Source organism: Anguilla rostrata, chromosome 11 (genome assembly GCF_018555375.3).
Source record: "Anguilla rostrata isolate EN2019 chromosome 11, ASM1855537v3, whole genome shotgun sequence".
In the NCBI taxonomy this organism is placed as follows: domain Eukaryota; kingdom Metazoa; phylum Chordata; class Actinopteri; order Anguilliformes; family Anguillidae; genus Anguilla; species Anguilla rostrata.
In genome coordinates, this window is record NC_057943.1 from 36,524,202 (window position 1) to 36,540,847 (window position 16,646).

The following is a 16,646-nucleotide window of genomic DNA, read 5'->3' on the forward strand; positions in this document are numbered from 1 at the left end:
TTTTTCAGGTTTTAGGTAAGACTATGGATCAGTAATGTTTTGAACATTTCCTTTCTCCGATTTTCAGTTGCATGAAACAACAGACAAGTTTTTGGTATCCTATACAGTTCCCCTTACGCGCCTGATCGCTTCCTTACTGTGAGATGGACGGCGAAGATATGAGAAGACAGGGGTGGAGAATTAAAACCACAATTAGTTTCCTGTGAAGCTTTTATTTGTTCTCGGTTTTATTTGTAATAGTCGAATAATTGTGTTAATATATGGTTTTTATTACACTGCATACTTTATCCTGAGTAGGATAAAGGACTCATACCCTCACTGGCTTCCCAATCGCGAACACTGCCACGTGTGTTTGTAGGAATGTCTGACCTAGCCGCAAGTACTGCTGCCGGGGATGGAACCTGGGTCTTTGCGGTGGTAGGGGAGTGCCCAGACAGCCCCTCCATTGCACCTTTTTAGGTTGCAGTTCAGTTTGTGGCCAACATGCTGGCCTGGTTCCCCAATGTACTGTACCTCCTCACCTGCTTTTTTTCTTTTAAAAAAGAACAATAGATTTAAACAATGTATCAGTCTGGTATTATACTGACTACAACCGCCACAAGCAGTCCGTAATAGCTTGCCGTGATCGTATAGTGGTTAGTACTCTGCGTTGTGGCCGCAGCAACCCCGGTTTGAATCCAGGTCACGGCATTTCTAAAATGGGCCAGCTGAGGACTTTTTATAATAGTTGCATTTGTCCATCTGAAACTATAAATAAATATGTCCATATTTCCTTGCATTAATGCATCTAATTAGCAGGAACTCTTGAAGTCCTGCAATGACCTGGAATTCTGTAGAATTCTGAATTCTGAAACTGATCCAAATATGAATTGGAATTTAAATATAAAAAAACTCCAGGATGGAGAACTTAAATTGGAATTACATGAAATTGGAATTTCATTAAATTGGAATTTAATTCAGTGACATTCAAAGAAATTGTGCTTATATTACAAAAAAGTCTAATTTACTTTGACAATTATGCCTGTAACAGCTTTTAAAGACATTATTTATCATGACATACAGTACTAATACAATAGGTAAGGAATTCTGGCAAATGTGTTTTTAAATATTTAACAAACCTTACATTTTCACAGACTATATACAAACAATTGAAAAAATTTTGCAAAATAAAGGGCTTCTTAAATCAAATTTTAACAGTTTTAAAATTAGACATACTCATTGTAATACTATTGATTTCAAAGTAAAAGTTGTTTAAAGTGATACACTGATTAGGCAATGGAATTAAATTCAATTTCCATTCAAAGTAAAAAAAAAGAAAAACAACAATTTAATAACAAGCATATGAGGTAAAATAAAATAAATAAAAAACTCCCAGTGTGGAAAAACCCTCAAAATGCTGCCAAGAAATCTTGGCAGGAACCGGATAACAACATGCTTTCTGAAGAAAAAGAAAACCTGTTGAATAATGTTCACTGTAAAAGGTTTTCACAAAGCATGCCAAAAGCAGTGTTCAGTGCTGAATGCATAATCCCCAGCGCTTAATTTGTGTCCAGGAAAGGATTTACTTTGTGGAAATAACACGTGCCTCAGATAAAATGGCGTCTATCACGTAACAGTAGGAGGTTGAAGTTCATTTTGATTTACTTTTTTATTTTTTATCTTATTTATTAATATAGGCATACTTTTTCTCTGGAGACCACATTCATAAAACGTATCTGTGTATACACAGTAAGATTGGGCCACCCAGCCACCGACCCACCCACGCACGCGTGTACTCACACACAGAGCATTGAACTCACTGAACTGTGTGAGGGTTCTTGTGCAGTTCATTGGTTGAACCACAGTGACCTGACTGCTTAAACACGCAAGATACCACAAGAGGTTTATTGATCTTCCACTTCTCGACCAGCTGCAAAACCAGGTATGGCATTTTTGAAAACTTCTCTTTAAATAGTGTGTGTGTGTGTGTGTGTTGGAGCACATGGTTGTTTTATTGTTGTAGAAAGCCTTAGACACTACAGAAATCTCATTCATTTCTGCCATGTATTGTTTGGGTTAAATTTGATCAATAATATTAGTTCACTTAACTATAGTTACTGTGAAGGCTATACAACTCACCAAGATCAAACTTGTTATTTACATTACAAACGTAAATGTAAATGCAATGAAAAACATCAACAGAAAAAACTAAGTCCTTGAAGAGCAAAGTCTCTTCTGTTTCCCTGCCTGTGCTCTTTCGTAATGTGCTTAAACCTAATTTCTGCAGTAAATACCACATTTTTAATGGATAACAGCTAAAGGAGCTCAAACCATGGACACAACTCTTAAGTAAACAATAAAACCAGCCATAATTCCAACCTACCACCATATATCAAATAAAAATTAATAATGCATATTTGTATTGCCAGGTCAAATCTAGCCAGAACATGCAGTTGCTCCAACTACCACATACATATTTCAAACTAACAATATATTTCCAAGCTACATACTGTACAGTAATGTTCAGGAAGTCTAATTTATTTGATGCATTAAGGTGGCTAAAACCTATCCTTGCAAATTTGATTGCCAATCAGAACGTTTAACTTACATAAACTAAAACATTGTGGATGTAGTCAGTGTGTTCCCCTTTTGTTCTGCAGGACAGGGGATGGAAAAAAATATTGGTTATGAAATGAAACATGACTGTAAGTAAACAAATACAACAAATGTATAAAAGCTGTTTCTAGCTGCAGGACATTCAGGTTACAGACAGGTGATTATTTCATGACCGTTGTACCTGGGCCAGGAGAGTAATTACGTAAACTGTGGCTGTACCTTTATGGGCAGTCCTGAAAAGAACAAACACATCATTTCTAGTGTTATGGTTATGCCCTTGTGCCCTAGTGGCTGATTGTGGTGTTGCAATATTCTTTTTGATTGTCTTCCTAATAGGAAATTGGTGTCACCTGGAAGGGGTCCTACTTAAGGGGGCCTCTGGCTGATGCTCTCTTTCTCTCTCTCCATTCAGAGGACAACCTGCAGTCTGGCTACACTGCTCATTCATTTTCTTTTGTAGCGTTCTTTAATTAAAAATATTTTTGAATTGCGACTATTTTGTGTGATCTCGTTTATGTTGCGACTGGCCAGGGGCTGATCGTAACATAATTGGGGCTCGTCCGGGATCTGCTGATCCGGTATTTATTCTCTCTAGTTTGTATCTCGCTTGAGCACAGTTTTTATATTAAAGTTCTCCGCGTTTGCGTGGTGCGGCGGTAGGTTGAGTCAACTGACGGTGAAGCCACACTATACGCGGCGACGGCCGCCTGTCGCCGCGCCGCGTCCCCACAGTCGGCTGTTTGTGGGCGTGTCACCTATTTTTGACAGTTGTGTTCGTTAAATGTTGACCGGGTTTAATATCGTGTTTCATATTCATTCTCCTGTCTGAATAAAAATCATTTTGCAGTAACCTAGATCTGAAAGATGTTAGTCAGCTGCCTAGATAGGCTGTTTAATGTCTAGCTAGTGAGTAACAACCAACAACAAAAACATTGTCTGACGAATTAGCCAGATAATTCCTTCAAAGTTGTATCTGATTAGCTAGCTAGGTGGCTGGTAGAAACGAACAACTAGCAACTAATAGGAAGATTTTTTTTGTTTGTTATTGTTTGTTGTTGTCACTATAGCTACACATTAGTTAGACTAGCTAGGCAGCTTATTAACATTTTTCAGCGCTAGATTACTGCAAACATTTTATTTTTTTTCAGACTGGACAGTGATAGTAGCTAACGGCGATAACTAGGCTACATTGCAGAGCCACCGACAATTTTAGAGACTTTTCTCCACGCTGCGTTCCTCTAATCAATGTCTCTGTAGGAGATTTTATTAAGTTGGGAAACCCGATACGGAAACTAAGAGTTAGGTCCTCCATTGTGGAATGATAGAATGTGGAATTAAAATTAGGGACAATTTACTTGACGGATCATTAGATCAAATCAGATTGGTTACCGCGACGCGGCGAGGGGGTCAAAGTTGAATTTTTGTCATCTCCCCCGCGGCCTCGCCGCCTCTCGCCGCGCCGCCGGCAATCCCAACATGCCTTGCGGGGTCTGGCCGCCACCTCTCATTCAAAATCAATGGAGGCGGCGCCGCCGCGCGGCGGGAAAGCGTAGCCTATAGTGTGGCTTCACCGTGAGTGTTATTGGTTTGCTGTGTTTCCCTCAGGCAATTGTAGTCGTCGGGCATGTCCTTCGGGCTTGTCACTTTGTTATTTTGCCTTTCTTATTTTTGGTGTTAACTCTGGGTGGGGGTACGCTCCGGTTCGCCGTGAATGACTGTTCAATTGGTCTCTCATTTGCGTTCACGGGTTTTGCGTTTAAAAGCCGCCACAAGCCCGGTAAATACACTGAAGACTATATTAGGTTTTAGTTAGATTTTCGTTGCTACTAAGTAGTTAGGACCTGGGGGAAGTCAACGTATAGTGACTCAGCTTATTGTTGTAATTAGTGTGATTAGTATCACTTGTGATTTTGCTCAAGCGGAGGACGCTAGGACGAGAGAGCTTGTGGTTGGGTGAGTATGGAAATTTGCTACATTTCTACCTTTGCAGTTTGTTTTTGATTATGCAATCGGTAGCTGTGTTTTCGCATGTTAATTAGTGACATTTCCATGTTCATGGCCGTTCGTTTGTTCGTGCTCGTAATAGTAGCAAACTTAGCATGTTCACATTTCGACTTGCGAACTGTGACGCGTGTTCTTTCAAGCCGTGGTGGCTGTGTACTTATTAACAATCATGTGTGCTGCTACTCGCTTCCCAGAGGCTGTCCCTTTGCGGAAGATTACTGCAAAAGCAGTCATCACAGCTTTAATCAAGTTCTTCTCTGTTTTCGGCCTCCCTAGGGTCATTCAAAGCGACCAGGGAACCAACTTCATGTCACATGTTTTTGCCCAAGTCCTTCAACAGCTCCAAATCAAGCATAATGTCTCCAGTGCTTATCATGCTGAGAGCCAGGGGGCCTTAGAAAGGTTTCTCCAAACCTTTAAGACTATGCTTTGTACTTACTGTTTGGAGCTGGGGAAGGATTGGGAAGAGGGCATCCCCTGGTTGGTTTTTGCATCCAGAGAGGTAGTGCAGGAGTCTTTAGGGTTCAGTCCTGCGGAATTAGTGTTTGGTCACACGGTGCGTGGTCCTCTGGCCCTGTTGAGGGACCAGTGACTTAAGGAAACGCCTCAGCATAATTTGTTGGAGTACGTCAGCAAATTTCGCTCTCAATTACACCAAGCCCGTGACTTGGCTAAGCAGAACCTAGAAGTTGCTCAGAGGAAAATGAAACACTGGTTTGACCGTAAAGCCCAGGTCCCAGTGCCCTCCAAGTTCGACCCCGGTGATGAGGTGTTGGTTCTGCTGCCCATTGCTGGTTCTGCTCTGCAGGCACGGTATAGTGGTCCATACGTGGTGGAACGTAGAGTATCTGAACGTGACTGTTATCATCACCCGATAGGCGACGGCCTACGCAACTGTGTCACATCAACATGTTAAAGCCGTACCATGTGAGGGGGCCTACTGCAAAGCCTGTGTAGACGGGAGTCAAACCGGGACCCAGAAAAGGCTGGCATTTGAACGAGCCTGGGGGCTGGGACTCATCCTGTGCTTCAAAGGACCCGAGAGCCGTGTGATAAAACAATAGGTTACTCGGACTTCCTCTGGATGAGCAGGCCATTGGCTCTCTGGAATGTTACCCTCTGGACAAGACTGAGATAAGGGGAACTGAACTAGTTGTCTATGGTTGTGTGAGCAGGCCATTGGCTCTCTGGAATGTTGCCATCTGGACAAGACTAAAGCCACCGCAGGAACTTTACCCTGGAACTAGGAACCTTTTGAGGAACTCTGTGCGTTTCGACCGCAGGAACTAGGGTCTAAATTAAGTTCTGGGGTCTTTATTTTACCCCCAAAAACGTCCCTGCTCGGGGGGTAGTACTTTCCAAAAGTACCGGAACCTTTGGGGTGGGGCGCAAGCGCTGAAAATTTCTGATTGGTCGACTACTTGCAGTGTTTTATTTCAACCGCCATGTTTAAAAATCTGCAGCCGCAAACCGATTTATTTTCATAATAACTTCAAATCAAACTTGTATGTTATGCGGCGCAGTAGCCTAGTTTTGGTTATAGCCTGCCAACATCTTGGAATTATAACATGTGCTCTTCTGTTCTTTTCTTGCTTTAGTATTCATTTTATAAAATGCTAAGCATTCGTGCTGGGACAGCATATTACATACCAAAACATTCAAACGGATTAATTCGGTTGCTGAATATTTTCTTCCGGATTTTCTTTGTTAGCCCGTTGTAATTGACTCAAAACGTTTGATACAGTTATGTGAGGTATGCGGTAGTTCTGCGTAATTCACATTGGTGATACAGTAAAAGCAAACTGGAAATCACCATCCGCACTTTTTGTCCGGGTAAAATAACAGGTTAATTCTAGTAATCGTCCCTTTTGCTTTTTCAGACTGCCGTAATTTTACTCTGCCATTCTTCGATTCCACAAAAAGACCAGGAAGACTATGGACTAATTTATGGTGCATGGTTCGCATCTGGAGGGCACACTTCGCTGCTCGGCTAGCAGTAACTTGAACTGAAGGAAAGCAAACGGTGGCTGTACCACTGCTAATTTTTAATTTAAAGTCCGAGTTTTCGTTCTATTCTTGTCATTTTGCGATTAGCCTATATGGAATTGATGAGGAGAAAGTAATCAAACAGCAAATTGTTTACTGGCTGTTGTTGCCAGTTATATTGGAAATGTGAATGCATTCTGTCGCCTCGGATGTCAAGACATGAAAGTGAATGTTCGCATAAAAACATAATGAATGTGTTTGAGAGGATATATAAAACAGTTACAATCTGACTATTGGCCTGTTATATCCTATTTGTTGCATAACAACGGTCCAAGTTCAACTACCAATGACAGTTTGGGCATATTTTACCGTTGTCAAGCAAAACGGCTGCGGAAGAATATTTCAATTTCAGGTGATTAAATCGATAAAAATCAATAAATACAAAAGTAACCATATATAGTCATTGTTGGTAACCCGTTGTATATAAGTGGAATAAACCCCTCCGGGCTGTCCCGGTTATTAGAAAATAATGTAGGCTACTTCGGTGGTAGTATGGGGTTACAGAAGAAATCATAGAACAGATGGACCGACGACAACGTCGCTTTTTCATACGTCAGTGGGCTAATTTGCCTAATCTTCGCGGGACTTTAGACCGCAGTGGAAACGCAGACAACAATGGGCTGAAGGAACCTTTTAGTTCCTTGAAAAGTAGTACTTTTGGTGGAAACGCGGCTTAAGATAAGGGGAACTAGTCTCTTTGTCTATGGTTGTGGGTGTGTTTTTTGATGCCATTAAGGGTGAAAAGATCATCAGGCCTCTGGTAAAATGGTGGGGCAACTACTCTTGACAAGTACCACAGTGCCCTTATGTGGGCCCTTCTGTCATTACACTTTTTATTTCTTTTCTGGATCTGGACTCTAAACCATCTGTTTATCGTATTCACAAATCCCGTAGAACCTTACAGACTATGCACATGTTTTCATTATATTGCTGTATTATGCCTTATGTATTAATAATATGGATTGCATGTAAAACGGTTCAACAAAAGGGTATTTTCATGACAACTGCACCATAATATTACATCCCCTTGACATGTTTGGTATGGACGTATCCAGGGAAATTCATAAATTGAATGAAATATGTTTCATACCAAATAAAATGTAATAAAACATAGTTTCTCAACTCAGGGAAAAACCATCACAATGGAATGTCCTCTCTGGTAATCATCTCCTTTTTCCAATCTCCCCACCAATTGTTTTGACAACAGCCTCCAAGTGGTGGGGGCCTAAATTCCAGATTTTATCATTCGTCCAGGTTAATTTATGGCAATGCTGCCTAGATAAAACGCGGGATTTGGCTTAAAAGGCAGGGAGACAATCCGGTCGAGGAAGATCGTAATCGACTTCCCACACTGCACATACTCTGTGTTCTGTGCGTAGCTGAACAGGGAAGATCGTAATAGACTTTCCACACTGCGCATACTATGTGTTCCGTGTGTAGCTGAACAGGCTGGGTAAGAACTTTTTACTCTGTATATATGTTCTAGAAGTTTCGTATTTTATAATTGATTGTGAATTCTAAGCTAATGACCTACCTGCCTGTTAATAAATTCTTATTTTTAACTTGCGTGGTCTTCATGACTCTAAACCATTTAATATTCTTTTCAGCCGAAATTCCTATTAAATACTCAGGGGGACAATTCTGACTAGGACCTACTGATCAGGGGTCTAGTACAAAGTCTTTAGTGAGGTCCTCAAGTTAGATAGGCGACCACGATCTGCCCGCTAATGGGATTGGTGTTGTATTGGTTCTGGAGTTTTGGCTTAAGAGGGCATTATACGTTGGTTCTTGTCAAATTCGCCTTAAAGAGCCCGATAAATGCACACTGTCCTGGGCTCATAACTGTCTATGCAAAAAGGAATGCATGTATTATGGTGGTCAGCCTCCTACCCCTCTGTAGGCTTCACCGAACTGAGATTTAGCAATAGTGCTAATCCCGGGAGCATATATTGAGGAATGATGGCACAAGATAGAGTTGAGTGTAACCACTCCAAGCTCCACGTATAGTTAAAACCAAATTTTTAATTATAATTTCATTTGGAGTCAGATCATTACGAGAGTAAACCATAGTAACTGTTACGCTTATTTGCTGTGGTCATGGATATAGCCTATTTGAGTCCGGCGACAGATCAGATATATCTCTGATGACAACATAGCCCCGTTTGCGAACGGAGAGTAACAAGAATGTTACTGGTCCGTTTCAGGCCAGTCTTAAGCGGGATATGAAGCAGCGCATTCATATCTAACCCGTGGCGACGGATCCAGTGCATTCTTAAGTATAATTGTGCCCTGTTCTTACGAACAGAGGATAAATAAGTAACATCTATGATTTTAACTCACACCAGCCAAGGGAAAAACACGTGGTGCCTTCCCCTCCAGCTACAAACCCTCATTGGTCTAGCTGTGAGGTGTTTACACCTGTATCACTCTCCGCTGTGCTCCCACATTTACCTTCGCCTTCCTGCACCTTCCCAGGGCTGACTGTTGCCTCATCTCCACTCCTGGAGAGGAGTGTTGGGGATGTGACTGTTCATTCCCAGGGTAGGAATGTTGCATTGACCTCACTCTTGGAGGAGAACGAGGAGGGTGTGACTGCTCCATCTCGGTGTGTGATAGAGGGTCGCTTACAGAATTCTGAGTATGTTCTGAGAATGTTTTCTTCTTTTCCTGATCATCTCCCTCACCTGTCAGGTGCTGAGAAGGCTGACATTGTCGCTCTAGTTCAGTCTTACCCTTCTCTTTTTCCTGATGTGCCCAGCTGTACATCTGTCATGGAGCATGACATCGATGTAGGTTCTGCACTCCCCATTAAGCAACATGCTTATCGGGTCAACCCCTTGAAGCGTGAGCTCTTGCAAAAGGAGGTTGATTATATGTTGTCACATGATATTGCTGAACCGAGCTCAAGTCCATGGAGTTCTCCATGTTTGTTAGTCAACAAACCGGATGGATTGTATCGTTTCTGTACAGATTATCGAAGGATTAATTCTGTCCCTAAACCGGATTGCTATCCCCTACCGCGAATGGACGATTGTGTCGATAGGGTGGGATCTGCCAGATTTGTCAGTAAATTTGACCTTCTGAAAGGCTACTGGCAGGGTCCATTGTCCGCTCGCGCTAGGGAGATATCTGCATTTGTTACGCCGGACTCTTTCCTCCAGTACAAGGTAATGCCATTTGGCATGAGAAATGCGCCTGCAACCTCTCAACGTCTTATTAACTACGTTTTGTCTGGTCTTTCCAACTGTGAGGCATATCTGGATGATGTGGTGGTTTTTAGCTCCTCGTGGTCCATGCATTTGGGTCATATACGGGAGCTTTTTGACCGTCTGTTGGCTGCTAACCTTACCATTAACCTTGCCAAGTGTGAGTTTGGTTGAGCTACTGTAACCTACTTAGGTCATTAGCAGGGGGCAAGTGCGTCCCGTAGGAGCAAAGGTTGAGGCTATTTGTCAGTTTCCTGTACCAACCAACTGCCGAGAGGTATGGCGATTCTTAGGTATGGCTGGATATTACAGGAATTTCTGTAAAAACTTCTCTTGTCATCGCCCCTTCGACCGATCTCATTAGCCCCAAGGTTAATTTCCACTGGTCTGACTCCAGCCAGCATGCATTTGAGAATGCCAAAGCTCTGCTAGTTAGTGCCCCAGTATTAGTGGCTACTGACTTCTCGAAGCCTTTCCGTCTTGCTGTGGATGCAAGTGATTTTGGGGCAGGTGCTGTTCTTCTCCAGGTTGCTTCTAATGGCGTTGAACATCCTGTCTGCTACTTCTCTAAGAAGTTTAGTCCGCAGCAGCATGCATACTCAACCGTGGAGGAGGCGGCACTCGCCCTGGTTCTCGCTGTCCAACACTTTGAGGTTTATGTTGGCTCCTCTTCATGCCCGGTTCTAGTATACACAGACTATAATCCGTTGGTCTTCTTGAACCGCATGCGGAATTCAAATCCACTGGTCAGGGGCTGATCGTAACATCTAGGTACTCGCTGTGCTCTACCGGGGGTACCTGCCTGAACTGTGTCACGTTGAATTGCAAATTCTTACATTTACCTTGCGTCTTCCTCCACTTTCCTCCCTCTGCTTCAGAGTTGTGATGGCGCAGGCTGGTGCCATCTTCCCCCATTCTTCCCGACCTGATGGTTTGGTCCTCCTGCTGATTGGCCTGTGCGCGCTCTGTGGGGAGGAGTCTCATGCTGGGCGGATCCTGGTGTACCCGGTGGACGGCAGCCATTGGCTGAACATGGACGTGCTCCTGCGGGAGCTGCACAGAAGGGGACACGTCCTGACTGTGGTGCGCTCCTCCACCAGCTGGTACATCCCCGAAAACTCCGCCCACTTCTCCTCCGTCACCGTGCCCCTCCAGCAAGCCATCAACCTGGAGAACCCCGAGTACATGGCCGACTTCCTGCAGAGGAACCTGGACCTGCGGCGGGGGTCCGTGCTGTCCTTCCTCGGCCTGCAGAGGGAGCTCATGTCCATGCTCTCGGAGGCCCACCGCTCCAGCGCCCAGATGGTGCGCCTCGTCCTGGAGAACTCCACCCTGGTGGAGGAGCTGAAGAGGGCGCGGTTTGACCTCATGCTCACTGACCCCGGCTTCGCGGGCGGGGTGGTGCTGGGACGTTACCTGGGGCTGCCCATGGTGTTTAACGTCCGCTGGATCACCAACGGCGACGGGCACTTCGCCATCGCGCCCTCGCCCCTCTCCTACGTCCCCACCATCGGCTCCCAGGTCTCCGACTGCATGAGCTTCGCCAACAAGCTCAAGAACCTGCTGCATTTCGGGATTGGGGTTTACTTGGACCTTGTGGTCGCCAGACCGCACTACCAGGGCGTGTGCGATGAGTTCCTGGGCGGCAACACCAACGTGTACGAGCTCATCCAGAGCGCCGACCTGTGGCTGATGAGGGTGGATTTTGTCTTCGAGTTCCCGCGCCCCACCATGCCCAACGTGGTGTACATGGGTGGGTTCCAGTGCCGCCCCGCCCAGCCCCTCCCCCCTGAGCTGGAGGAGTTTGTGCAAAGCTCCGGGGAGCACGGGGTGGTGCTCATGTCCCTGGGCACCCTGCTCGGGGGCCTTCAGCCCCACATTTCGGAGGTCATCGCCTCGGCCTTCGCCCGCCTGCCTCAGAAGGTGGTGTGGAGGCACCTGGGGGCGAGGCCATCCACCCTGGGCAACAACACCCTGCTGCTGGACTGGCTTCCCCAAAACGACCTGCTGGGCCACCCCAAGACCCGCGCCTTCGTCACGCACGGGGGCACCAACGGCCTGTACGAGGCCATCTACCACGGCGTGCCCGTGCTAGGCCTCCCGCTCATCTTCGACCAGAAGGACAACATGGTGCGCGTGGAGGCGCGGGGCGCGGGCATCGTGCTGGACGTGACGGCGCTGGAGGTGGACTCTCTGACCCAGGCTCTGCAGGACGTCCTGGACGAGCAGAAGCCCTACAGGGAGAACATGCGCAGGCTGTCCCGGCTACACCACGACCGGCCCCTCGAACCTCTGGACAGCGCCCTCTTCTGGATGGAGTTTGTCATGAGGCACGGGGGGGCGGCGCACCTGCGCACCGAGTCTTACAGGATGCCCTGGTACGCCTACCACAACCTGGACGTGCTGGCCTTGCTGCTGGGCTCCGCCACTGCTCTCCTAGTACTCATCGGCGCCACCTGCAGGTGTCTGTTTCAGAGGCTCTGCAGGACCAGGAAGGTCAAACTGCAGTGAACACACAAGTATGACATTGATGTTTCTACTTGCAGTATATGGGGTATTATTGTCTCAGAAATAAATGCAGCTGGTTCACATTTGTCACAGCGCCTGTCATTGGATTCACAAATAGGTTTTTTTTCCCGCACTGAGTCTAGTACAGCCAATCAGATTTTTTAAGGCTGTATTCAATAAGTGCGCAAATTAGCAAACCATAGACTGATGTCAGGATTGCTTACCCTTTTGCAGCTTGACACAAGTGCTGCAAGTTGCTGGCGAGATTGCTGATTGGGGGCACAAACTTTGGGGGGATGGTGATTGGAGCCCAGTGGCGGGGTTCCCTTTCATCCGGACGGATGACACCCCAGGCCCTCGCCAACTTGAATTTCTACGCCGTTATGTGCTTAAATAATAGGGGCGACATAGCTCAGCAGGTAAGATCGGTTGTCTGGTAGTCGGAGGGTTGCCGGTTCAATCCCCGCCCTGGGCCTGTCGAAGTGTCCCTGAACAAGACCTAACCCCTAACTGCTCTGGTGAATGAGATGTAAAGCGCTTTGGATAAAAGCACTATATAAATGCAGTCCATTTACCATTTAAAAAAAGTTCCTGACACGGTTGTCACGTCCAAGCATGAAAACTTGAGTGGCGGTTTCCAGAATTCGACCGTTGTTGAAGTTTCAATAAAACTCGGTTTCCCGGTTTGGTACACAATAATCTGACCGTTCGCTTGTAATAGAAGATGTTTTATGAAGTAATTGAAAAGCTGCATATCGATCCTTTGCCGATGATGTGGAGCACTGTAATTTTTTGAGGACGATTCGAAGTTCTATTTGCTTATGTGAAACTGTCGCTGTTGCCGTCTATGATTGCATACGCCAGCATAGCATGTAGCTGTGTACCGGAAATGCCTTACAGCGTGACTTCCGCTATACCGGTACGTCCAAGCAGCTCAAAAAATTCACACAAGATTTTAGTGCCAAACTCTGGCCACTAGGTGGCGGTATTGCTCCAGAATAAAGCTGGTTGTCCATCTGTCTGTCCACTCCCATAGGGTTCCACTGATTGGATAAATCACACAACAGCTGCAGGGAGGAAAGCTTTGGGGTTCCAGAGAGCCACACGTTAGCCAACAGCTGTAGCGAGGAAAGCTACAAACAATCAGTTTCAGCCTCAGTCAGGAACTCGATTGTCCAACATTTTTATTAATTTTCTTAGACAATACATGTTTTTTTTTTCTTTTTTGTATCGACATTCAATGCACCTACTATTATACACGTAGAAATAATCACACTGAAATACACAATCTCTCTCAGTCAAAACCATTAAAAATTATATATTTAAAAAAAAAATTGTAAATGTATAAGTGGTAAGGCAAGTATCTTTGAAGGTGATGCTATGATGCAGTTTGAGTCGTGGGCAGGACTGGAGTTGAAATAAAGTGCTCTCCCCTCTTTAGTATCAAGAGGAATGTGTGTGTTTACAGCCTCATAACCACCTTTCCCCACATCCCTCCACGTGACCTTGTCTACGGAGGAAAAAAATATATATTTACAAAATATGTAAGAGGATCATCCTTTAGATCTACAGTTATGGAGACAACAGGTAGAAGTCTGGAGTACAGCTGTTCGTACCACACATTTCACAGTCTCATAAGTACTGTATACTTCACAGACTGGGTTAATCAGCATATACAGCACACACTCACACTCTTATTTATAATTTTTAAAAAGCCTATATAATAGATACCAGTTTTTGCAACTTTTTTGTCATCATATTCCATTAGGAAAACAGGAACTCGCCAAGTTTATCTGTGATTGAGCCTCTTCTTACTGCGCCTTGGGTCTGTAGATTCCCCATCATTATGATTGTACTTTCTTTTTGACTCAGACTTGGAAGCACCTCTCGCTAGTTTCTCCTTGGCTCTGTGCTGGCAACTGCCATTGATACCAGAAATCCAAAGAAAACCGATGCATAACCAGAACACCAAAGCATCACCCAGCCAAGCCGGTGTAACCCTTCTCACGCAACCCTGAACGACTCGTGTTCCCACAATGCAATGCTGTACACACCAGCTGAGCAGGCGGAAACACACGCTCGGGTCAGTGGCACTGCTGATTTCAGAGAGGAAACTGAAACGGGACAGAGCAGTGGAACAGCGTGAGGACTTCAGCATGGATCCTCAGCCTCTTTCCCACACACAGACACATAAACACACACCTGCAAAACAAAGACAAATGCGCACCCCTTCTGAAATTGACCAACAGGCTGCGATTACTTAGTTACAAATGGGAGAGGACTGCAGGACACAAGGAGCACATGGCCACAGCACCGCAGTTTAAAAAAACACTGTGTACAAGTTTGAAAATGAGAGAGTATGTGTGTGTGCGCGCGCGTGTGAGTGAGTGTGTGTGAGAGAATGAGAGTATATGTGTGTGTGTGTGAGAGAATGAGCTTGTGAAAGCGTGAGTGCAAGACTGAGTTTGTGTGTATGTGAAAGAAAATGTGTGAGTGAACATTAGTGTTTATGCATCAGACAGTGTGTGTGTGAAAGACAGAAAAATGGGAACACAGCTGAGGCTCACTGTTTCCTGTCACCACCCAAAACAGCAAAGCTCAGCTTCACTCTTCCTCATCCACACACAAAAACAGGTGAAGAGCGCCCCCTGGTGGAGACGCATCTCTCATACGCTGCTCTGCTCACACACTTGCCTATCCCCTCCTGGTGCCCAAGCCCACGTTTCACCATCATAGTGCCAGGAGAAGAGCACCACATTTTTGGAATAAAGCTGTCATTGGAGTATTTGGCAGTTCTTTGTTCCACACAGAGTGGTTCTTTTTCACATAGTCCTGAAACATTCAGTCTAAAAAAAAAAACCAAACATGCAACATGCCTCCTCTGTTCTGTAACACTAATTGCAGCGAAAATGGTCAGTTTTAGAAAAGCAAGAAAACGCAAAGGTTTCACCAGTTCACCATCAAATCAAAATGACTGTGCTTTATCTCAAATCATGTCCTTGGAAATGGGAAGCAAAATAAGAAACTAGGAAAAAAATGATGGATGTGTATGGGCAAATCAACAGTCAAAAATTATTTGAGCAGCACAATATTCCAGGGCAGGCCTACACAGGACTGCAAAACCAAATGTATCCCTTTTACCTCCACTCTGAGTAAGAGAGGGCTGACAAGATTATTCTGTAAAATCCTTGAAATGAAAAAAGCTTCTGCCATAAAGTATTACAGGTTTGCGCATGTAGCCAGCCAGATAATCCGGAGCACTAATCAACACACTGCAGTCAGATAGCCACTGTGATGTCATAACTGCTACCCGAGCAACAGTGACAGGAAGGCCTTCAAATCCTGCAGGAAGGACACCACCTCCCAGAGGTCACTGCAGTCAGATAGCGCGTGATGTCAAATGCACCGAGCAACAGTGACAGAAGCCTCACCCTGCAGGACACCCTCCAGAGGTCACTGCAGTCAGATAGCCGCTGTGATGTCATAACTGCTACCCGAGCAACAGTGAGAGGAAGGCCTTCAAATCCTGCAGGAAGGACACCACCTCCCAGAGGTCACAAGACAGGAAGGGATCAGCAGTTTCTTTTTCACAGGAGAGGGACTATGACCATGTACTGGATCGTATGACTGCAATTCCTTGCAAGGACAGCTGCCCCCTGGGGCCTCCTATGAGTCACTTGGAAAACAACAACTTGTCAACTAGAATTTCAACTGCTGTTTATAAGTTATCAATAATCAGGTTAACTACATGCTAAGTAACAGCAATGACAGTAGGGTGGCAGACTACTGATTTTCAGTTTTAAGGTGACAGCATCCATGCTTGTCAATCAGTAACATGTGAGCTAGCAAACTAGCTATCACTTCTAAGATGAGTATACTTGCTTGTTTGCCAAGTACTGAAACGATAACCTGCCGTTACTTAGTGCTGCCAGTTTACCCTGGGTCATGCTACCGCCAACTACGCGTCACCCTGCGGGACCCCAGGCCACAGTCAGCACCGACACGGCCGGGGTTTGATCCCAGACTGCAGAGCCCGTCCGCACACCAGAACAGAGCCTCGAGAAGACAAGCAGCAGTCTTAGCATGGCATCATCTTCATAGGAATCAGAAGACACCACACAGTCTCATACAGAATGACAGCACATCCATTTTAACATTTAACATAAGCTTGTGAGATTTTACTGTACGTGGGGGTGTTTTGAAAATGAATGTATTTACAGTAAGCACCACTTTACTGTTCCACAGACCACGAAGACGACCCTAAAGCAAAAAATCTGAAGAGAATAT

The 16,646-nt window shown here is 45.1% G+C and overlaps 1 protein-coding gene across 5 annotated transcripts; it reads left to right on the plus strand.

Moving 5' to 3' along the window:
- The first annotated feature begins 1,694 nt into the window (after window positions 1-1,694).
- On the plus strand, window positions 1,695-12,449 carry ugt5e1 (UDP glucuronosyltransferase 5 family, polypeptide E1). Of its 5 annotated transcripts, XM_064299724.1 has the most exons (3): window positions 1,695-1,921; window positions 2,640-2,684; window positions 10,730-12,449. In XM_064299724.1, the coding sequence occupies exon 3, from the start codon at window positions 10,737-10,739 to the stop codon at window positions 12,360-12,362; it is 1,626 nt and encodes a 541-aa protein (XP_064155794.1). In that variant the 5' UTR covers window positions 1,695-1,921; window positions 2,640-2,684; window positions 10,730-10,736; the 3' UTR covers window positions 12,363-12,449. The 5 variants fall into 5 exon arrangements, with proteins under 5 accessions (XP_064155794.1, XP_064155792.1, XP_064155795.1 ...); XM_064299722.1 differs by lacking the exon at window positions 2,640-2,684; XM_064299725.1 differs by lacking the exons at window positions 1,695-1,921; window positions 2,640-2,684 and adding an exon at window positions 2,743-3,173.
- The last annotated feature ends 4,197 nt before the right edge of the window (window positions 12,450-16,646 follow it).

What these genes read in the sequence shown, in the direction of transcription:
- ugt5e1 (XM_064299724.1), top strand. Translation starts at nt 10,737, where the DNA reads ATGGCGCAGGCTGGTGCCATCTTCCCCCATTCTTCCCGACCTGATGGT.